At 32.7% G+C, this 23,804-nt stretch overlaps 1 protein-coding gene across 1 annotated transcript in view; it reads right to left on the bottom strand.

Moving 5' to 3' along the window:
• The window catches only part of GNAS (GNAS complex locus), a 158,663-nt gene that overhangs the window by 123,433 nt on the left and 11,426 nt on the right, over positions 1–23,804 (bottom strand). Inside the window, exon 3 of the mRNA XM_031951690.1 lies at positions 4,335–4,341. Within this exon, the coding sequence (XP_031807550.1) occupies positions 4,335–4,341 (7 nt within the window). The remainder of the gene's footprint in view (positions 1–4,334; positions 4,342–23,804) is intronic.

The following is a 23,804-nucleotide window of genomic DNA, read 5'->3' as shown; positions in this document are numbered from 1 at the left end:
GTTAAATGACAGAATGCAGAGATGCTAAGATGACATACATTAAGTTGCCTCTATGACAAAATGAAGTAAGATACCCCAGTTTCATCTCTCAAAAACTAGGATAAGAAGTGGTATTATATGATTCACAAATAAAATGTAAGACTTTTTTCTTCAAAGATTGTGTGACCCGGAGTCCTAATAGTTCCAAGAATTCTCTTTTTCTCCAATAGCTTTCTTATCTCTTCACCTTGTCCAGTGCATTTCAATACATACAATGAATTTAAGTACACAATTACATTTTACAACAGGATGGGAGGATGAGGCTGGGAGCCATGAAAGGAAACTAGATATAAACCAGGGTACTTGTCTTGGATTGTTCCCATAGACACTAGATTTTATTCCAAAGGCCCTTAGTCTAAATTTTGAGACAAGCTCATAGGATTAATCGTTGGACTACTCGAATGTCATTCTTCTTCAAATTCTTCACTTGCCTATTTTCTTTAGCTTATTTTTTGGATTCTGATAGATTATGGTAATTTTTATGATCTAGGTTCCAAGTGTATGTTCATTTTGTCTCCATATTGATTATTCTCTAAGAAGCTATTTCCTGTATCAGCTTAGCTGATAGCACTGCCTTCTAGCATTATTTTCTCATCTCCTCTTTTAAAGTTTGATTTAAAGATATTCCCAAGGTTTCTCTCGTCTTAGGTATCTAGTCTTTTTGGATCTTCTACGTCTTTTCCTTAGCCATTAAAAATCCTGTTTCACTCCTTGAAATCCCCCTCTCCCCCACCAAACCTTGTTATCCTTACATCATACCTTCGTTACATTTATTCTTTTACAATAATCTCATACAGAGATTCCAAAAAGCACTAATTCTGATGTTTTATTATGATACAGAGTATAATAAGCTTTGGCAGGTCTCACTGTGGTACAAATACTTTGCAATCAGACCCTGCATTCTGAGGAACATCTTAGCTAAGCAAAGAAAGATTCATTACCAGTAGGATTTCAATTTTAGGAATTCATGGCTATGGCATCCAAAGAAAAAAAAGAACAATTAAAAATATTTCCAATCCTTTATGGCCCCCCTTTCACTTTAGTGATGGTAGTGAGTTGTAGACAGGGGTAAAGAACAGTATAAATCACAGTAAGAATCACAAAGTATATCATCTATAAGTTTTAATGTGGCTATTGACACTGTAAATGTGAGATTTTTGTCCAATGATCATATTACTGGAAGAAATGAATTACATCTACCTTCATATTCTTACTGTACATGAAATCAAAATAAAGGACCAAGTTGTACTTAAGCCAAAGATTGGCTCACATATATTCTTTGGACAGGCAAAAAAAGGAACTGCTGGAGTTAATTTTATGATCATCCATTTAAATACAATAAGAAATATTATTTCATGGGACATCTGTTCATCTATTGCAGAACTAATGATAAATAGCTACAAAAGGGCCACCAGATTAGTTTTTAGACCAACAATGCATAGGATAAGGACATAAAGACTTCTAAGAAATATTTGATAAGACCTTCCAAAAGAAATCACAAATTTTTATTCTCAGAGGCTTCAATTTAAAGGTAAGAATACACAAAGTTAATGAAAAATATTTTGGACAACATGGGTCATGAATAAGGAATGAGAGAGGCCTAAGATGTTTAGACTACTAAGAAGCCTCATATTTCTACATCAACAATACTTTTTTTGAGAAAAGAATTTGTATGCCTTGGATATGACAAGCATTAATCTCCCTTCAAAAAAAGTCCAAAGAAATTACATTAATTTTGTTGTCAGGAAACAACTTGGGACTGGTGTGGGAGTTATTTCTGAATCAACTAATTACCTAGGTAAAGTCACACGAGGACTTAGTAAAACAAAGATCAAAATTAGCACAAAGAATAAAATGAAAAAAATCATATGGCACATAATTGACAACTCAATCCTGATTTAATCAAATAAGTTATTGAGAGATGAAAAATGGATAAAGAGTAGAAAAAAGAGCACTAATATTAATAATTTTATAAAGAAAGTTTAAGTGAGGTAAATTAATAAGTATAAACATTTAAATTTAAAATTAAGTTAAATTAAATTTAAAATTTAGTAGTTATAACTGAAAAGCCAAAAGACCCCAAAATACTTTAGTCAGCAAACAATTTAATTGCCAAGCAGAGCCAAAAGCAAATCTAGCTAAACTTTGTTATGCCACAGTTCTGACTCAGTTTCCCTCCTTCTCAGTTCTGCAAAACCTCCCCTCCCTCTTTATCACAATACTCGATAGAGCATCAGAATGCTTCTCCCCATCCCAAGCAATTAGAATATCAGATACCATCTTATCAAGATGACTCTCCCCAGGTCCAGGGTGCCTCCCCCGGATTATGTCATCTCCTCTCCAGAGGCTCACCTCACCCTGTCCCCCTTCTCAGTACCCTGACTCCACCCCTGCCCCAGTTTACCCTCTGTGTCTGAGCTACTTGTATATATGTCATTGAGAACTCTGTTCGCTGGATTCTTGGAGACAATATTCTCATTCAGCCCTGGGACCAAACATGGATCCATTGGTCCCAGCATATCTCTTTAATAAATTATTAAATATTCTCTAATCTCTTGTTCAATTTCTCCAGCATTACATTTATTCTCTTTAAAAAAAAAAAATGGTAGAAGCAGAATAAGATCAACTCATAGAACAGAAAGAAGCAGTGGAAGGTACGAGCAAATAAGGCAAGTCTGTCAAGCAATTCAAGCAATTCAATTAATTAAAGTTTTCTAAAGTTATTTGATTGCAAGAAGTGAAAAGCAACATGAAAAAAAAATCGGAAAATTCTGGTTAGATTTTCATTTTTCCCCAAGAAGGATAGTGGAAAGGCTGCATTTAGACTTTAAGATCTCAGTTCAAGGTACACATTAAGAGGAAATTAACATGACATTAAAGAAAACAAAGACAGAAAAAATAATCAGATTAGATTAAATGGAAGAAATTTGTCCTAGAGGCACCCAAACTATAAAATATTGATTTTTAATTTAATTTATTGATACTGGAAGAAGAGTTAAATGTTAATTCATTCACCACTACATAGAATTCCCAATCCCTCTATTTTTGTCCACCTGCATTTTTTACTTCCTTCACAGGCTAATTATACACTACTTCAAAGTCTGATTCTTTTTGTACAGCATGATAATTGTATGGACATGTATACATATATTGTATTTAACATGCATTGGTCAATCTGCCATATGGAGGAGGGGTGGGAGGAAGGAGGGGAAAAGTTGGAACAAAAGGTTTTCCAATTGTCAATGCTGAAAAATTACCCATGCATATATCTTGTAAATAAAAAGCTATAATAAAAAAAAAGATTACAAAAAAATTAATAAAAGATGATTGTTAAATGACAAAAAAATTAATTCATTCAAAACCAAACCAAAGTTCCTTGTCAATCAGAGCCCAAAATCACTGTTATTCTCAATTCTGCTATACAAAAGGATGAGGAAAAAATCTTAGACCTTATTAACACACACACACACACACACACACACACACACACACACACACCCCTACCTGCCCCCCCCCCAAAAAAAAAGAAAAAAGAAGCCAAGAGATCAATGAGTAGAGACTTCACATGAATATTAATTTAAACGAAAATAACCTACACATTTATTAAGGGCATCCTTGGTGAGGATATTAGAAGGGAATAGGAAAGCTTCAGCAAGCAATATTCCCTGGTAGAACATACCTTTACTGCCACAATTGATTGAAGAATTTAGAGAATATAAAATCCAAATGTTTGTTTTATGTGGATTATTAAAAAAGCATCTAATTTGGTAGAGCAAAATACCAGCTGTTTGAACAAGATATTTCTCCATCCCTACCTCAAGATCATTCAAGAATTGTTCTTTGAAAAAAAAATGCCTTCAAATTCCAGCTTTGCCACTTATTTATGTGACCTTGGACAAATCTCTTCACCATTTTGGACCTTAGTTTACTAATCTATGAAATGAGGAGGTTGAACTAAATGACATCTAAAATCCTTTCTAAATTCTAAAAATCTGTGAACCAGGACTTTAAGGGGCAGAACCAAGATGGCAGAATAAAGGAGCATTCAGCTGAGCTCACTCAAAATTCCCCTCCAAACAATTTTAAAATAACACCTCAAATCAAATTCTAGAGTGGCAGAGCCAACAAAAGGTCAGAGTAAAGCATTCTTCCAACCCAAAACAACATCAGAAAAAGAAATCTGACACAGAGGAGGAAGCTGCCTCAGAGCTCACATGGATGTAACACCCCTTGTGGGACTAAATGGTGAATGATAAAGGGACTCAGCAACTGTACAGAAAGAAATTGCAGGGTACTTCTGTGCTAGCATTGGATGGATAAAAAACAAGTGTTGTTTGGTGATTCTATTGCCTATGTCCTCTTCTGGATCATAGTTCAAGGACACAGAGGGGCACTTATAGTCAAGAGTGATCAAGAGTCTTGAGGGGCAACTGTTTGGCAACTCTTTTTAAACTATATCCACTTTTGAGTCTGGTTCAAGGACAGAGAAGAGCACTTCCAGTCAAAAGAAATAGAATCCCTAAAAGGCAGTATTACTTTGGCCCCAGGAGATCAGGGACTCTGAAGAATAGCATCATTTCTGGTTCCAAGGGAGAAGGGGTGCTAAGGAACAATAACGATTGCAATCTCAAGAGGTCATGGGGCCCTTCTTAAATAAGAACCAGATTGCAGGCCACAAAAGAAGTTATCACATCTCCTTCTGGATCATAATACCTTGTAAGTACTGAAAACTTCTGAAATACCAGAACTACTTCTGAAAACAGCAATGCAAAAACAACAGATCTTAAAAGCCTGAGACAGAGCCCCTCTACACAATTGTTGGAAACAGAATTCAATATTAACATAAAATTCCAAATCAAGAATTAGGATAGGAAAATGAGCATACAACAAAAAAAGGGCCCGACCATAGAAAGCTAATGTGATGAAAAGTAAGATCAAGAAACAAACTCAGAAGGCAGCAATGAAGTCAAAACATCAACAAGCAAAGTCTCAAAGAAAAGTATGAATTGGACACAAGCCTAACAAAAATTTCTATAAGAGATAAAATTTTATTTTCAAAATCAAACAATGGTAGAGGGAAAATTAGATAAAGAAAAAACATCAGCTTGGTAAAAAGATACAAAAATATTGAAGAAAAGAACACCTCAAAAACAGAATTGGTCAAGTGGAAAAAGAGACACAAAAATTCACTGAAAAAATTTCCTTTAAAAAGCGGAAATGGCCAAATGAAGAAAAAAATGATAAAATCTCACTGAAAAAAATTCCTTAAAAATTAGAATTGGGAAAGCAGAAAATAATGCTCCACAAAACATCCAGAAACAATAAAATAAAGTCAAAAGAATGAAAAATAGAAAAAAAAATAAAATATTTCATTGGGAAAACAATTAATCTGAAAAGTAGATCAGGAAGGGATCATGTAAAAAATATTTTATTGCTAGAAAGCCGTGATCAAAGAATGAGTATAGACATCGTATTTTAAGAAATTATAAAGAAAAATTGCCCTGATGTACTTAGACTAAAGGGTTGATTTAAATAAAAATAGAAAGAACCCATCAATTGTCTCCTGAAAGAGATCCCAAAATGGAAAGTGATTTTTCAAATATGAGATACAAGAGAAGCACAAAAATGCAAACAAAAAAAGAGGTTAAACTACTTATCTTTCTATATGAGAAAATGATGCATTTATCTTCTAAAAACTTTACCATGATTAGGGCAGTTAGAAAGATTCTATATAGAAGGAAGATGCAGGAATGAGTCAATTATAATGAAATAATATTTAAAGAGGAATTCCCTAGAAGAAGGGTAAAGGAGACGAAGATTAGGGGAAATCAATCATCACACATGAAAGAAATACACAAGAAAAAACTTTTACAATGGAGCTTAGAAATAGTTGGGGGAAGGGGGTGTAGAGTGGACAATGCTTGAATCTCACTCGCATCTCAGTTGGTTCAAAGAGGGAAAAGATAGCTATAGCCAGATGCATCCATCCACTCATTCATACATACAGCCATAATACATACATTCATACACATTCAAATGTTAAGAGAAATCTCTTTTACCCAACAAAAAAGTGAAAGGAAGAAGAAAGAAGAATGGGAGGGGATAATAAAAAGAAGGGCAGACAAAAGAAGCGAGCCATCAGAAGCAAAATAAAATTTAGATGAAGAACAAGATGGAAAGAGAGACAGAAAGATAAACAGAAGAAATAAGGTGGAAAGAAATGTAGAGTTAGTAATCATAATAGTGAACATGAATGGGATGAATTCATTCATAAAATGGAAGTAGATATCATAATGGATTAGAACCCAGAATCTAACAACATGTTGTTTACAAAAAAACACACCTGAAGCTGAGAGTACACACAAAATTAAAATAAGGGGCTGGAGCAAAATATACTACAATTCAGATGAAGTATAAAAGACAAAGATAAAAATCATGATCTCAAACAAAAGCAAAAATAGATCTAATTAAAATGAATAAACAGACTGTTAAAAGTAATAACAGATAATGAACAGAATAACAGTTATCAAAACTAAACATAAATTAAAAGAAAAGTTAAAGGAGGAAATTGTGAAACTAATAATTTCACTAATAGGGGACCTCAACTTTCTCTTCTCAGAGCTAAATATAACTAACCATAAAATAAATAAGGAAGAAATTAGGGAAAGGAATATTATCTTATAAAAGACCTCTAGACCTCTAGAGAAAATTGAATAGGAATGCAAAGGAATATACCTTTTTCTCAGCTGTACATGACACTTTCACAGAAACTGATCATGTTATTAGAGCAGGAAAACCATACAATCAAAGAAGGGCAGTGAAAATAAAGGTTATAAATTAATTGAAAATTAAATAATAGAATCCTAAAGAATTGAGTGCATCAAAGTACAAATTATAAAAATAATAATTTCATTAAAGAAGATAACAAAGAGAAACATTCCAAAATTTGTGGAATGCAGTTAAAACAGTGCTTAAAGGAAAATTTATATGTCTAAATGCATATATCAACAAATAAAAGAGCAATCAATTAACTGGATGTACACCTAAAAAAAGCTAGAAAAAACAAAATTAACAAAAGGAGGAACTAGTTTTACTTAAAAAACAACAGAAAGAAACCATTAATTAAATCATTAAAAAAAAAAGAAAATCAAATTACTAATATCAAAAATAAAAAATGTTAATATACTATCAACAAAGATGAAATTAAAACATTAGACGGTATTTTGTCCAATTATATGCCAGTAAAACTGATAATCTAAGTAAAATGGATGAATATTTAGAAAAATATAAACTGCCTGTACTAATAAAAGAGAAGATAGAATAAAGTACCTTATCTTAGGAAAAAAAAATGAACATGACATCAATGAGCTCCCTAAGAAAAAATCCCCAGATCCTGATGGATCCACACATAAATGTTTAAGCATTAAGAAACAATTAACACTGATACTATATAAACTATTTGAAAAAATAGGGAAAGCTATCTATCTCTAGGGAAAGAACTAATGAACTCTGAAAGGAAATTAAAGTATATTTTTTTATACTTTATTTTTCTTGTTTCCTTTTGCAACATGGCTCATACAAAAACATTTTTGCATGACTTCACATGTGTAAATCAAAATCAAATTGTTTGTGTTCTCAAGGAATGGGAGAAGGGCACCAAAAGAAGAAAATTTGGAACTCAAAATTTTTAAAAATTATTATTTAATTTTTTTACATGTAATTGGGAAATATTAAAAAAATAAATTTAAAAGTAAAAATTAGTTAAAGGAGTCTTGCTAAATTCTTTTTATGATACAAATATGATTTTTGATACCTAATTAGGACAACAAAAACAGATATATATATTTTTAATATTAAACAAATGTTAATGGAAAAAAATTCTTTTATAAAATGTTAGCAAAGAGATTACGACAATGTATCACAAGGATCAAATACTATGACTAAGTAAAATTTATACCAGGAATGTAGATTAGTTCAATATTAGGAAAACTATCACAATAACAACAAAAATCACATAATTTTGACAAGAGATGCAGAAAGAAAATCCAATAAAATATAATACTCTTTTTGATAAAAATAGTAGAAAACATATGAATTAATTGAATCTTTCTTAAAATGACAGCTATTATTTATCTAAAACCAAGAGCAAGCATTATCTATAATGGAGATAAACTGAAAGATTTCCCAATAAGATCAGGTGTGAAGCCAGTATATTCTTTATTACCACTATGATTCAATATTGTATTAGAAATGCTTGCCATAACAATAAGACAAGAAAAAAAAAAGAAACTGAAGGAATAAAAACAGATAATGAGGAAACATAATTATTACTATTTACAGATGATATGATTCAATTAAAAAAACTACTCAGCAAAATTTCAAAATATAAAATAAAACCAACAAAGCTCAACAGAAGAAAATGGAGAAATTCCATTTAAAATAATTACAGACAAACCCACGAATTATACGAACACAATTATGTTACATTTTTTCATACAAATAAAGTCAGATCTAAACAATTAGAAAAATATTCATCGTTCTTGGATAGAAAAAAAAAGAATAAAATAAAAATGGCAATTCTACCTAAGTTAATGTACTTATTCAATGCCATAAATATTATTCTACATAACTAGAAAAAAAATTCATCTAAAAGGATAAAAGATCAAGAACATCAAGGATTTCAATTTTTAAAAAAATTAAGCTAGGTTTCAAACTATATTACAAAATAGTAATCATCAAAACAGTCTGGTATTGGCTAAGAACACAATACACAATAGTAAATTTCCATAGTAATTTAGCATTTGGTAAACTCAGAGATCCAAGCTTTTGAGATAAAAACTCAACATTCAACAAAAATTTCTGGGAAAGTGGAAAGCAGATTGGCAGAAACTAGACATAGACCAACATCTTCCAGCATATGTAAAACTAAGGTCAAAATGGATAAATGATGTAGACATATAGAGTGCTGCCTTAAGTAAATTAGGGGAGCATGGAAAAATGTTTCTGTCAGATCGATGGACAAGGAAAGAGTTTAGGACCAAACAAAAGATAGAAGAAATTATGGAAATAGATAAAAAAGATAATTTTGATTACCTGAAATTAAAAATTTTCTGCACATATAAAAATAATTCAGTCAAAATGAGAAGGAAAACAAAAAATTAGAAGTGAATTTTAACAAATTTTTCTGAAAAAAAGGTCTCATTTTCTTAAAATATGCCGAGAACTGAGTCAAATTCATAGAAATAAGAGCCATTCCCCAGTTAATAAATGGTCAAAGGATACGAACAGGCAGGTTTCAGAAGAAATCAAGGTTATCAAGAGTTACATAACAAAATTCCCTAAATTACTACTGATCAGTGAAGTGCAAATTAAAACAACTCTGAGATACCATCTCACACCTTTCAGATTGGATAACATGATAGAAAAGGAAAATGACAAATGTTGGAAAGAATGTGGAAAAATTGAGACACTAATGTATTCTTGATGGAGTTGTGAACTGAGGCAATCATTCTGGAAAACAATTTGGAATATGGCCCAAACTGTACATACATTTTGACCCAACAAACAATACCACTACTGGGTCTGTATTCCAAATAAATAAAAGAAAATTTTTAAAAAGGAAAAGGATATATATATATATATATATATATAACAGTTTTTTTTTTTTGGGGGGGTGCAAAGAATTGGAAATTGAAAGAATGCCCAACAAATGAAGGAATAGTCATACAAGATAAGGCATGTGATTGTGATGGAATACTATTATGCTATAAAAAATGATGAGCAAGATGATATTAGGAAAACCTGTAAAGATATAAATGAACTGATTAAAGAAAAATGAGCAGAACCAGGAAAACATTATACATATAAAAAACAATATTGTAAGGGTGTGAAAGACTTAGGTACAATAATCAAAACAATGATCCAAGACAATTCCAAAGGATCCATGATGAAAATGATAAATTTACCAAATTGGTTAAAGGATAAATTTTTAGATGAAGAAAGAAATTAAAGCCATCTATAATTATGTGAAAAAATGTTCTAAATCACTGAGAAATGCAAATTAAAACAACTCTGAGATACCACTGAACACCTAATCAAATTGGGTAAGATGGCAGGAGAAGATAATGATCAACATTGGAAGGGATGTGAGAAAACTGGGACATTAATGAATTGTTGGTAGAGTTGTGAAATGATCCACCTATTCTGGAGACCAATTTAGAACTATGCTACAAAATTGTGTAGAGCCATTGATCCAGAAGTTTTACTTCTGGGTCTGTATCCCAAAGAGATCATAAAAGAAGGAAAAGTACCCCCATTTCCATGAACAGCTGCAGCAGCTCTTTTTGTGGTGGCAAAGAATTGGAAAATGAGAGTGGATGCCCATCAACTGGGGAATGGCTAGATAAATTATGGTATATGAATGTAATGAATACTGTTTGTTTTTTAAGAAATAAGAAGGTGATTTCAGAAATGCCTGAAAAGATTTATGTGAACAGATGCTGAATGAAATGGGCAGAACCAGGAAAGCACTGTACATAGCAGGAAAATTGTGTGATGATCAATTATGATAAACTGTAATGAGCTGAAGCTCGAGTTGATGCACTGAGGTCCCAAGCACGTGAGGCTAAATAGTAATTGGACCATACTCTATTAATATATATGCTTGGAGAAAGAATGGCCCCCACCCACTCTTTGTGCAAGTCTTGTTGTGTTGTATAGGAAATGACGATTTGGGTGGGTGGAGGCAGAGGGGCAGGAAGAGAGGTGGGGAGAGAAGGCTGGCTGGCTTCTTGACTCAGCTGCACACATTGCGATTGTGAACCCCCCTTCACCTCTGATGCCCCTTCACCTCCGATCCTTCTTCACCTCTACTGAGAATAAAGATTGAAGATTTTCCCTTAACCTGAATTCCTGACTTCTTCTGATTTTAAAATACATAGTCATCACAATAAACTTAGCTTTTTCCCCCAGCAATTCCCCAAGGCAATTCCAATAAACTTTGGTTGGAAAATGCCATCTGCATCTAGAGAAAGAACTATGAAGACTGAATGCAGATCAAAGCATACAATTTTCACCTTTTTTTCTTTTGCTTTTTTTCTTTCTTGTGATTTTTCCCTTTCTGACTTTTATTTTCCAACATGATTTATGTGAAAATATATTAAAATTAAATGCATATATATAACCCATATCAGATTGTTTGCTAGCATAGGGAGAGGAGAGGTAAGAGAGGGAAACAGAAAAATAATTGGAACTCAAAATCTAATAAAAATGAATGTTGAAAATCATCTTTATATGTAATTGGAAAAATAATATACTATCAAAATAAAATAAAAAGAAAAAAAAATTATATCTGCCTCCAGAGAAAGAAATGATGAACTTTGAATGCAGATTGAAATATGCTTTTAAAAACGTTCCTTATTTTTCTTTTTTTTTTCCTTTTCTAAGTTGGCTAATAAGGAAATATATTTGGCATGACCTCACATGTATAATTTAAATCAAAGTACTTGCTTTTTTGAGAAGAGGAGAGTGGTGGAAAGGAAGAAGAAAATTTGGAACTCAATTTTAAAAAAAATTTATTAAATGCACCTATTCTTTGATCCAATAATATTACTACTAGGTCTGTATCCCAAAGAAATACAACAAAAAGCAGCTAGAAAGGGAAAGTGGTGGGAAAGGAGAATCTATTTGTTGTGATAAAGACTATTTATTTATTTTTTGCTGAGGCGATGACAGAGGTAGGATGATTTCAAAAAACCTGGAAAGATTTACATGAACTGATAAAGTATGAAATGAGCAGAACCAGGAGAAAATCATACATAGTAACAGCAACATTGTATGAACTGAGAATGACTTAAGTTATTCTCAGCAATACAATGATTTAAGACAATCGCAAAAGAATCACGATGAAAAATGCTATTTTCCACCAGAGAATGAACTGATAACAAATGAATACAAACCAAAGTCCAAAACTGATGAACAAACTGATTTCAGAAAAGCCTGGAAAGACTTATATGAACAGATGTTGAGTAAAGTGGGCAGAACCAGGAAAACTAGTTCATTCATTCATTTTTATTCCTTCCTTCTCTCTTTCTTTTCTTTCTTTCCTCCTTCCTTCCTTCCAAGTTCCCTCCCCCTCCCCCATGACTAATGTGGAAATGTTTTGCATTTCCATGCATAGGTTTGCAAAACCTCTATCAGATTGCTTAGTGTTTCAGGAAAAAGCTAAGGTAAGGAGGATGGGATAGATTTTGGAATACAAAACTTAACAATGAATGTTAAAAATTGTTTTCACAAGTAATTGGAAGAAAGTGAAATATTAAAAATTTTAAAATAAAAAAAATAAATATTCACTAACTGGGGGGAAGATTGTTCAATAATTTTTATACGTTATTGGGAAATATTTAATGAAATAAAAATTACAAAAATAAATAAAAATCTCTGAACTTATGAAGAAAGTTAAACAAAGAATTTTAAGAGTTTTTAGAAACTTCATAATTATATATCATGAATACTTTTAAAAAATCACAACAAGTTTGATATGGAAAGCATTAAGTAAGCATCACCAAAACCATGAAAATTATAATTACCTTAGTGAATAGGAAACTGGTTAGAGATGTTAGAAAATGTTAGAATTAGATATGTGCAATTAGAACATTTATTAGAGCAAAGATCAAAACTCGATAACAAATCAGAAGTATAAGAGATAAAAAGATGCTGCATGCAATTACAACAGCAATTACCACCCCCTCCCCAAGTATGTTGATATGTTAACTTGTCTTATTCCAAAAAATCCCAACAAAACAAAAACTATCTCATTCTGGAAAATAGGAAATAGATAAAAGGAAGAGATACTAGCTGTATTATACTTCCCACAGAACTTTTAATAGAAATAAAGTAATCATCAGAAGAGGAAGCTAAAGAGCTCAGAAATCATTGTAGCCAGCAGTGCAAAGAGAAACAGTAACCAACGATAATACAAACTTGCTTGTAAAATGTTATGGGCTATAAGTGATAATGAGAAGTATGAACTCATACAACAACTCATATTTAGCAAAAAGTGCTAAATAGAAATGAATCTGTAGAAAGCTAAGCAAGATAGATATACAAAGTTAATTACAAAAAATACAGAAAGTTAAAAGCAGAGGGGCAACAAAACAGAATTTTGCAAAATTCTAACAAAAAAGTAGAATGTGTTCACTAACATTTCTACTTTTTTGGGGTTGGTGGGGGTGGGGGGGAGAATGATGAGACAATCACGGTTAAGTAACTTGCCCAATATCACATAGCTACTAAGTATATCAAGTATTTGAGGCCAAATTTGAACTTAGAATTCCCCGACTCTAGGGTCAGTGCTCTATCTTCCGTACCACATAGTATCTATTTTTTTTTAATGACCGATGAAAGTAAAACAATAACATCTCAATGCTTGATAAAATAGGTAGATAGGTGGCACAGTGGATAGAATGTTAAGCATGGAATCAGGAAGAGCCGAGTTCAAATTTGACCTCAGACTCTTCCTAGCTATATGAACCTAAGCAAATCATTTAATATTTGTTTTAGTTCCTCACTGGTAAAAATGAGCTAGAGAAAAAAATGGCAAACTACTCTAATATCTTTTTCACAAAATAAAAAACAACAAAATAAAGCAGTCCAAAAGAGTCTGAAAGGACTGAAAAGCAATACACTAGAGTTTTCACCATAATACCAGAGACCATACCCTGGGGAAGTTAATCCATTCAATTTATCTTTTGCATTGAGGCTGAGTTGTCCTGATTGGTAAGTAAAAATAAAAAGATATAGTTCAAATATATCTAGCTGGTCCCAGAGCAGGACACAAGTTTACATTCCATCCAGGCATCCTTCCAGATACCATCCATGACTACTCCATCCATTTTCCTATCAATATCTTATTCAGGGAATAATACTCAAATCAATATAATCATTGCTTCTGGGAAAGATATGCCAATCAACTGCCCTCAGGTTCTGCTCTGCATCCCAGTGACTTCTCAAGTGTAGACAACCTTGCTTAACCACAATTCCCTTATAATGTTTTCATAACTATTAAGATTTACCTTCCTCCATGGTAGGGACTGTTTCACTTTTGTTTTTATATCACCAGCTCTCAGCACAGAGTCTGACACTTAGCAAGTGCCTGATCAATGATTTTCATTGAGTCATTATAAAATCTTTATGAACATTTTATAGATCTTGCAGCAAAACTCTTAGTCTCACTGTCCATACTTGATCATTTGTGATTATATTCTTTCCTGGTTGCAGAACCACAAAGCTAGGTGGAAGAGTGGATAGCACTGGGCTAAAGAGTAGGAAAGACTTGGGGTCAAATGCAGTCTCAGACACTTATCTTGTGCCACAGTTCCCTTTTAATGTCCTGACCCAGTTTCCCTAATTGTCCTACCTCAGTTACACTGCCCCAAGACCTCAGGCTATAATCATTCCCTCTTAATGTTTGATGGGATAAAGGTCTTTAACCATTTTAGACATCATTAGAATATTGAGAGCCTCTCAGGTACCTCTCCATTATGTCAACATTCTTGTTGCCCTATAAAAGAATCTTGTATCTCACATTTGCTGCTGGATTCTTGGAGATGATAGTTTCATTCAGCCCTGGGACCAAACCATGGATCCATTTGGTCCCAGTAAATCTCTCCCTTTCAAATAAAATATTAATAACTCTCTGATCGCTATCTTGCCTCAGTTTCTCCGGTATTATATTTACTCTGTGTGATCTCAGAAAAATCCCATAGCCTCTCATTGCCTCAGTTTCATCAAATGTAAAGTAAGAACAACAGAACTATTATTTCCCTCCCAGGGTTGTTATAAGGATCAAATGACTTAATATTTGTAAAGCATTTAGTATAGTACCTGGTACATAATAAGTATTTCATAAATGCTTGGTCCTTTCCCCTTGCCACCTGTGAGTGGGCTATTCTTTATTTCTCTCTGGTTGCCACTGGTCTCTCCTCCTCACCAAATCATCTATTTGGAAAGCACAAGCACAGGAGAATTTTAATACTTCCTCTGCCTCTGCTTCCAACCAACTCTTAAGATTCCAAAACTAAGGCTGATTCCAAAGGGCAATTCAAAACTACAAAAAGTATAAAGTGGTTTGCAGCATATTATTACCAACAATTCACATTCAAATTTATGTAAAATAGATCATCTTGGAACTAAATAATTAAAAAAAAAGAGAGGCAGGCTAGTCATAAAAATGGGCATAAATAGAATGCTGTTTTAGTGTCCACAAAAAGTTAGATGATCTAGAGCAGGGGTCCTCAAACTACTGCCTGTGGGCCAGATGCAGCAGATGAGGTCATTTATCCCCCTCACTATGACATTTCTTTATTTAATAGGTCCCCGAAACAAAGTTTTTGTTTTTACTGTAGTCCGGCCCCCCAACAGTCTGAGGAACAGTGAACTGTCCCGCTATTTAAAAGTCTGAGGACCCCTGACCTAGAGGAAGGCCTCTAGAAAGATTCTCTATGAAAATTTATGAGAAAATATGAATCACAAGGAAAGAAGATGAAAAGGTATGAATGACTTGCAAACTTCACTATCTGAGGAAGTACCAATGTCAATGAGATCACAGATCCATTGAGTTATTAAAGTATAAGTAGTTGGGAATGATCCTTGAAAGCCCAAGACCTGATTGCAGAAACAATGCCAACAATGAGTCCAATTAACTGTAACAGATGTAGACACACCAAGTGATCCCTCCCTGAGGGCTGATTTGGTTTGAATGAATCAAAAAATGAAACAAACCTGGCAGGATGATAGGCCACAACTCAGAATGATCTTTAAAAGTCAATTCATCAAATCCAGGAGACAAGCTCAAAAAGGAATCTAGCTCCTGATACGGAAGAATAAAAGACTCATGGAGCCAGAAAAAAAGGAAGTTATAATAATCCATGAACAAGTAGAAGCAAATGTTTTAAAGAGGCCTGTTCATCAGAAGTGAAGCTGATTGGGTCAATTAATTGGGCAACATGGATTTGGGGGCATATGTTTTGTTGCCAAAATCCCTAGACTATAGACCTCAAGAAGTAATTCCACATCTCTTTTCTATTCAAGGGATCTCTCACAAAACAAAAACAAAAAAACTGAACCTTTTCCTTGTAAGTAAAGGTAAAGTCTATTTACCTCTATTTGTTTTATACATTTATTTTGTCTTTATAAATAGTATTAACTTCAGGCCTTTCCCAATCCCAGTGAATTTACTGGAAATGAAGTTGGGAGGCACATCAAGACAGACAAAAATTAAACTAAGGTGTTTTTGCCAAAAAGTGCTTTCTTTGATTCAGGACTAAAGGAGAGGGGGAAAAAAGATAAAATCAAAGAAATTTTGATACCCATCTGGGTGACAATTAGATAATATTGACAGGGGTGTGTGTGGAACCCTGAAATTGTCTTCTCTGACTTTGGGGGGGAAAACCATGGGGGAAACTCTTGAGAAACTTTCCTGCTTCAGGGAATCAAGATAAAGTGGCTTCATTTTGTTATCTTGGTGGTGACTAGTTCCACCCTCTTATTGAGTTGAAAATTAGTCCAGGACCACTCCTACTTAGCTCAAATTTAAGTGGTCTCATTCAACTGGAAATCTAGGCTGGGGGGCAGTGACAACACTGAAGGAATCTCATTCAACTGATTTCTTATAAAAAAGGCAATTTTAAATTCATAAGTTGCAAAATGTCTGAAGCAGGATTATGCCTTGTCAAGGGACCTCTCTCCTTGGCATAGCTGCCTGCCAGAACTCCTACCCGCTGTGAAGACATTATCTTCTCAATGAAATAAGCAGGATTTCTCTGCTAGGACCTTTATTTCTCTGCCAGGACCATGTCACTTGGAAATCAATCTTCCTAGCAAAACTGACTTTTGCTGTGCCAACAATAAAACTTCCATTTTTTGCCACTAATATTTCGGGTTCGTGAACTCTTTCACATTGAACCTGCACTGACCAGAAGGGGATTCTCACACCTCAACTTTCGACTCTCCACACTGCCACTAACTGCATCAATAGGAGAGTCAAATACAAGTAGTTGAAAAAACCTAATCTCCACATTCTTCACCATTGCTACACAAGTAAATGTATTTTTAAAATTAAGGGGCAACTAGATGACACAGTGGTTAGAGTACCAGCCCTGAAATCAGGAGGACTTGAGTTGAAATCTGGTCTCACTTCCTGATAAGCTGTGTGACTCTAGGCAAGTCACTTAACCTCAATTGTCATAGCAAAATAATAATAATAATAATAAAATAAAGCAAATTACTTGGAATAGTTATACTACAAAGTGTAGAAAATCCATTAATAAAAGATTAATGTTTCCATTCATTTCTTGTTTATAGCACTATTTTACAATGTCCTAAATTAAACTTTATAGTAGGTACAATTATTTTTAAAGTAACATAAAAATAATCTAAAAATTTTTTTAAAACAAAAATTACAAAAATGTTCCTTGTTTTTCAAGATGATATAACAATCATTTTTCCTTTTTAAGACTACAGTTATCCTTTCCACATCACAATTTTCCACATCATGGTTTGGCTATATAACAGATCAGCCTAAGAAATTAGATGATAATTTTTTGGGGAGTTTTGCAGAAGCCAAAGATTTCATGGGAAGGCCAAAAGATGACACAGAAAAAGTTTAGAAACTCAGAAACACATTAGACATATGGATAATATTGAATAATATCAACATATTTTATCTTTTAATACTATCAATTCAGATGTCTTGTCTGATATTAAGGGAGGAAAAAAACTTTATGCAGATTTTCCAGACTGTGGGGGTGCCATGCCCATAACGCTGAAGATGTGGAAGGAGAATGACTGTGTTTCCTCTCTTTTTAAAATTCATCTTCCAGAGTGCTAGCATTTTTTAAATTAAAGCTTTTTATTTTTTAAAACATATATATGGATAACTCTTCAACATTAATCCTTGCAAAACCTTGTGTTCCAATCCCCTTCCACATCCACCTCCACCACCACCCTGCTTCTCCCTATCCTTAGCCTAGAATTTCTTAAAAGGAATAATTAAGTGATATGTTTTCATAAAAAAAAATAAGTATTTTCAAAAAGGCCTACAAATCTAAAATGAGAGCTACTTATGAGTGGCTACAATTAACTAAATTTTAACATAAATTTTAATACAAATAATCAATTCAAAATCAAAACTAATACAAAAAAATAGAAGCTACATGTAAAATGTCAACTTTTCTCACAATATTAAACTGGTATTTCCAGTCCTGAAATCTAAAATTAATTTTTTTTCTACAGCTGTAACTAATTACATTTTAAGTATATAATTCCCCCCCCCCCCAAAAAAAAAAAAATTACACTTTGGACACTTAATTTGCTCTGGAAATTTTCCTAAGAAAATATTTAAATTTTGCATTAAAAAAAAAAAAGCACACACTACTCCTAATATGTTTAATTGTTTCTATGAATTGGGTTGTCCTCTTTAAAAGGTTTACCTCCAAAAAAATCTACTGACTCAACATTTAAAGTGGGGGAAAAGCTATTCCAAAACATCATGATTAAATATGTTCTACCAAATATTTTAAGTGTGCATTCTAATCTTGTAAATCAGATTTTGATTGAATTTGATTATTCAGTACTACATAATAAAATTAATTTAACATACTCATTCTCATGTACATTCAATGTTTTCTAAATATCTACTTGTACAGGAAGTTATGGAGACAGCTGGGATAGATAGAAAAATGAAGATAGAAAACTTCATCCTTATCCTCAAGGAGCTTACACTATTATCAAGCATAATATATATAAGTAAATATTGTGTATGGCATAAAGTGATACAGAAGAATAATCTAAAGTCTTCTAAGAAAATCTGAGGAATAGAATACTGCCATTTAGAGGGACCTGAGCTGGTCCTTGAAAGAAAAGGATTTCAATAAGTGGAGTCAAAGCAACAAGCATTTATTAATCAGTTACTATGTCCCAGGAACCATACTAAGCACAATAAGTGATAGATATAGAGATGAGAGAGTATTCTAGGCATAGGAAAAGGGGTTGTACATATATGTATAGCCTTGGGAGAAATTAGAAGACGTAAAGAAACCATGAGAGGTACAGTTTGGCTGAATGTGCAAACAGACATAATTTAAAATAAAGTAGGTTGGAGAGAGTTTATAAGTGCCTGACAAAGAAGTTTATGTTTCCTCCTATTGAACAGGGGAATGATATGATCAGATCTGCACATTAGTAAGATTATTTTGGCAGCTGTGTGGAAGATGAACAGTAAAGAGTGATAGGAAAGACGAGTTCTGAAACTATTACAGTCATCAAAGCAGAATGTGAGAAGGGCTAGAAATAGGATGATGGCAGTGTGTTGAGAAAAGGGAACAGATGGGAATAATACAATGGAGGAATTACATATAGGATATTTACAACCAAATAGATGTAAGAGAAGAAAAAGAAAGAAGAGTCAAAGATGACTTAAGAGATTTTGTTTTTGGTTAACTGGAAGGATGATATTATCCACAACAATAATAAAGCGGTTGTAAGAAAAAAAGGGGGCAGATTGGAAAAACTGAGTTTTGGATATATGCAGTTTGAAGCACTGACAAATATCAATATCAGAAGTCCACTTAGGAAATGCAAGGCTGGAATTCAATTAATAATAATTGCTAATTTTTATATAGTGGCTAATATATGTCAGGTAATAGGCTAAGCATTGTACATATATTTTTTTCATTTGATGTTCAAAACCACGTATCTGGGAGATACCTGTTATTATCATCTTCATTAAAGAAATGAAGAAAAAGAAGGAAACAGAAATTAAGTGAGTTGTCTTGGGTCACAGGGTTTTTAAATAAAATTTTTGAGGCCACATTTGAACTCAGATCTTCCTGAATTCAGACCCAGAACTCTATCCACTGAGCTATTTAGTTGTTTTGATGTGTGTGTATGTACATACACATACCCCAGCACTGTATCTTGGGTAATACCCAAGCTTCTCACTCAGATTTTTAAAAAATTAAGGAGAAGGATGGATCAGCAAAGGAAAGAACAAGTACTTCTTAAACAGATAGGAGAAGAGTTAGGAGAAAACAGCATAAGAAAACCAAAGAAGGATTCTTTAAACTTCAATTCAGGTGCTACTTACTCCATGTAGACTCTACTAATATTCTCTTCCTCCTCAAATTTCCTAGTAATATAGTTATTTCTGTTTTTATTGCTTTATCTATCTCTTAACCGCTACATAGAATAGGACCTCATTTAAACAGAAAATATGGTTTTTTTCCTTTATATCATGAGTGGCTGGAAAAGTTTTTTGCACATAGTAATCCCTTTAACAAATGACTGTTGAATTGATATTACTCCTCTAATAAAAACTGTTGCCCAACAAATAAAAATAAAATTATTGAGGCTTAGCATTCAAGGCCTCTCATAATCTTGTACTATCGTACCTTTTTAACCTAATCTGAGACTACTGCTTTCCACATGCACTACTGTTCCATTCAAAGAAACTTACCAGATGCCCCCTTTCCCCCTACTTATTACATGTTATCTTGCCTTTCTGTCTTGTGCTACTCCTTATGGTTGGAATACACTTTCCTGAACTGAAATACCACCAAAAATTTACCTACCCTTTAAGCTCCAGGTAAAATATCTTCATGAAGCTATTTCAAATTCCCCCAATCTAAAACTTTTCCTTTGCCCCTTAGATTTTCCACAGCAGGCAAATACCACAGAATCAGAGATTTAGTATTGAAAGAGACTAAGTTGATCTAGCTCAGGGGTCCTCAAACTACGGCCAGCTGGCCAGATGCGGCATATGAGGACAATTATCCCCCCTCACCCAGGGCTATGACATTTCTTTATTTAAAGGCCCACAAAACAAAGTTTTTGTTTTTACTATAGTCTGGACCTCCAACAGTCTGAGGGACAGAGGGAGGCTGGCCCCCTATTTAAAAAATTTGAGGACCCCTGATCTAGCTCCTCTTTCTTAATGTACAAAAGCAGAAAGTGAGGTCCAGAAATTTCAAGTGATTTGTCCAAGATGACAAAGATATTAAGTGACAAAGCTAGGACTTGAACTCAGAAATCTTTTCATCATACAATGCTTATTCTAAATGTATCTTAATTGAATGTGTCATATTACCTCTCCTTACTAGACTTCAAAATCTTCTCTTTTTTTTTAATTTTTGTTTTCTAACACAGCCCACTATAAATAGTAAAGTCCTAATAAATGTTATTGGCGAACTCCCCAAGATCACAAATCACAGTGTAAGAGGATTTGAATCTAAAGAGTTTTTCTTTTGAAATTCCATATTCAAATAAAGTCATTAGTTCAGGAATAGATTTAATAAATTCTCATTTTAAAAATATCTTACAAATGAATTTCAATAGTTAACAGATTGGCTCTTACAGTTAGGGAAGTTATTAAGTTCAAGTTTTTTTTTCCACAATAACTACTTAGCAAACATTAACCAAAATAAATACCCACGGAATAATTAAACTTCCTCTTCCAAATACAAGGATTGCATTATAGCAAATAAAATACATGATTATGAAAACACATAGCTTTCTTGCATGAAATAATGAAAAAATGAAATGAGTAGAACCAACAGAACACTGCATACAGTAATTGCAATATTATTCAATGAACAACTGTGAGCAACTAAGTTATTTTAAGTATTATAAATATTCAAGTCAATGATAAAGGATCTAAAATGAAAAATGCTATCCTCCCCAAGAGAAATAACTGATAAATAGAAATATGTGTAGTATGGTTACAGAGCTCTATCTAGTGCAGAATGGGGAGAAAGGGAGATAAAATAATTAGAATAAAAATTTAAAAATGCATAGTAGAGAACAAAAATAAAAGGGAATCAATGAATATATATTCTCTGCTCAATGCATTATGAGTATAAATATTTAAATTCTGAAAATTGATTCAATAATAGAGCTAAATTTGATTTGCCCTTGGCTTGTTCAAAACTTAAATTGTTTAATAGTTTTATGACAGTATATTTATTGATTCCCTTCCATTCTCTCTCTCTCTTAAAGGTACAAATTCTTATGTACAAATTATATATAACCATACACACACACACACACACACGAATGCTACTTTCAGAAGCAAAAAAGTTTACTACTTTCAAGTATTTTGTAGCTATTTTCTTCCAAAATAACTATCTTCCTTTACAGTGGTATCACAAAATTTATGTCATCTAGTTCTTTGAATTTTCCTATTTCTACCCAATTACATCTTTCAGATAGGACAATCATTTACTATCTTTTAAATACTACACAATGTATCCATTGTAGAAAGTACCATTTAATAAACTTCCCAACTAATTTTTGCCTAGAAGTGCTCTAAAAATATTATGAACTTCTTAAGCATGAATTGTTATATCCTATATTCATAAAATGTATAAACTTAGTTATATATGAATATAAATGCATATGTTCACATATCAGTAACACAGATATTAAGGATCTGTAATTTCCTCAGCATGTTAATTAATTTCCTCTAGCTCTTCCCATTATACCATGCTTTTTCCAACATAAAATGTAAGAGATTAATAAAGTAGGTCTATGTTATACACATATATATGTATAATTCAATTTCTACATTTAACAAATATACTTTACATAGCTAAAGAGACAATTATACAATTTGTTTTAAACTTACTACTCCGGCTAACCTGGAATATCTATTGAGATTATCTGTTATTAGAAGGAAGAATTCCATATCTCTGCCTAAACAATTAACACTTTGCTCTTGGGAGTCTAGAGAGATGCAGCAGGGACAGATAATTGTTTTCTGGTACCTATGCTAAATGAACATCAGCAGGTAAGATTCTATGGTGATTTATTTCACAGTCCCATTGAGATATGGTTAAGAAACTGGTGGCTAATCCTACTAGATAACTATCTTTATGACACACAGAAGGGAAAACCAAGATGACTTTTGCCCACAATTATCTGGTACAAAAATATGTTCTCCTTTTATGACTATCAGAAAAGTACTTATAACAACAGTTTAAAATAAATTCAACATAAGTGGTATTCAATTTAAAGTACCTAGAGTGAAATAACTAATATATATGCCTCTTTCATTTGTAGAATAAGTATAATTTTTTAAAAATGTATTCTACTTCAACAAATTTATTACTAAACATAAACTTTTTTTTTTTTCATTTTTAGATTTGGTTTGAGAAAAATAGACTTATAAATAAAAATACAAGATTTACCTGAATAAAGATTTCAACAAGACAATAGTTAATAGTGTATGATATAAAAGTGATAATATATCAATTCCTATTTAGATGTTATCATACTCCAAAGGAAGATGTTAAAAAATATTAGTTCAAATATATAGCAAAATTACTACCAAAAATTGTTTCTGACTCCCAAATTAGAAACTTTAACTTAAGTTCAAAGTACTATATCTGATACCTTCTTTTTAACTGTGAATGTGAGATACTATATCTATCTAATAGAACACATCTAAGAAGTTTGCACCAACAGATATTCACAAGTCTCAAAAACAAACAAACAAAAAAAAAAAAAACACTGAACTAAAACCAAACTGATAGTTATCATAAAAAATGAATACATGTTGGCATCTCAGTGGAATTCAAAATTACTGAATATATTAAAGAAGATAAATAGGCTAATGTTTAGGAATGTACTGACCATAAAAATAAATAATATTTGAAGAGAGCCAGTTTTAGTTGCATACACCTCCTACCACACCCACTTTCTCATGAGTATAA

Source organism: Sarcophilus harrisii, chromosome 2 (assembly GCF_902635505.1).
Source record: "Sarcophilus harrisii chromosome 2, mSarHar1.11, whole genome shotgun sequence".
NCBI classification, from domain to species: domain Eukaryota; kingdom Metazoa; phylum Chordata; class Mammalia; order Dasyuromorphia; family Dasyuridae; genus Sarcophilus; species Sarcophilus harrisii.
The sequence above is the reverse complement of the archived record's forward strand: the minus strand, read 5'-3'. Positions and strand labels throughout refer to the sequence as shown.